This window comes from Hemisphaericaspora subhashii (assembly GCF_019202705.1).
Source record: "Hemisphaericaspora subhashii strain CBS 10753 chromosome Unknown scaffold309, whole genome shotgun sequence".
In the NCBI taxonomy this organism is placed as follows: domain Eukaryota; kingdom Fungi; phylum Ascomycota; class Pichiomycetes; order Serinales; family Debaryomycetaceae; genus Hemisphaericaspora; species Hemisphaericaspora subhashii.
In genome coordinates this window covers 910-1,867 of record NW_026057448.1, presented here as the reverse complement: position 1 = coordinate 1,867, position 958 = coordinate 910, and the positions used below count along the sequence as shown (strand labels likewise).

Here is a 958-nt window from a genome sequence, read left to right as displayed (position 1 = left end):
AATATGAACTAACAACATTCCACCCAATTCTTCCTTGAGTCAAATGATCCAAAGTACCAATTCTCTTCACAAAATGATATGGAGCTTCACTTATAGTTGAGAAAGTAACACCAAAACTTAAATTCTTGGTCACGGCAGCCATGGCACTAATAACCGCACTTGGTTCATTCACCGGGAATTGGGCACCTGATTTAGCAGCAGCAGTTATGTTGTGGGGACCATTATAGACATCATATCCACCAAGAACATCGGCAAGGAAAATAGAGTTAAATTTCCCTTTTTCGACTAATTTTGCAAGATTGGTCCAATATTCAATGGTGTTGTAATTACGGGAATTGTCCCTTGGATGTTTCCAGAGACCAGGAGCTTGAAGACCACTACAACCCATTTCAAAGGCATTGAGGATAAGTTTTTTCTTTTCTGATTTTTTTTGAGAATCTTGATGAGCCATTGTAGTTGTGTTCTGAATGTATAATTATATGCCAAGAAGAAAAGAGAAAAGACTTTAGGCGGATAGGGTTGTCTTTATAGTGAAAATTTTTATTTGTTGCAAAACTGTGGCCAGTGAATCTGGTTAAATCATCGATAAAAATTGTGGCTGCAAATTTAGAAGAATTCGCAACAAATGGAAAATTTATCTTTGTAAGGCACGTGACTGATAACAATAAGAATTTTTTTTGTAGGACAGAACAACCGATGATACAACAATGACATGGTATTAAACAAATTCAACTTAGAAGCAGTCACATCTCTTACATTCGGACATCTTTGGATAAAGTTAGGAAGCATCCATGTGGAAATGTACGTTTTACTAAAAGAAACATAGACATAGTCCATGCCTGCGAATGATTGATACAATTACTATATTTGGTATATGAGATCTGGTAATGTCGACCATTACCAAATCAGTCGTTGTCCAATTATCTGTATCTAACAGCAATTACAGGAGACACTAAAA

General features: G+C 36.0%; 1 protein-coding gene across 1 annotated transcript; it reads right to left on the bottom strand. All coding sequences in view use genetic code 12, as the record gives it.

Annotated features, from left to right (window-relative positions):
* Window positions 1-451, bottom strand: J8A68_005998 (uncharacterized protein; the record flags this gene model as incomplete). Its single annotated transcript, XM_049410125.1, has 1 exon — window positions 1-451. A coding segment is annotated over one exon (451 nt), but the record flags the coding sequence as incomplete, so codon positions are not given.
* Window positions 452-958: the final 507 nt, after the last annotated feature.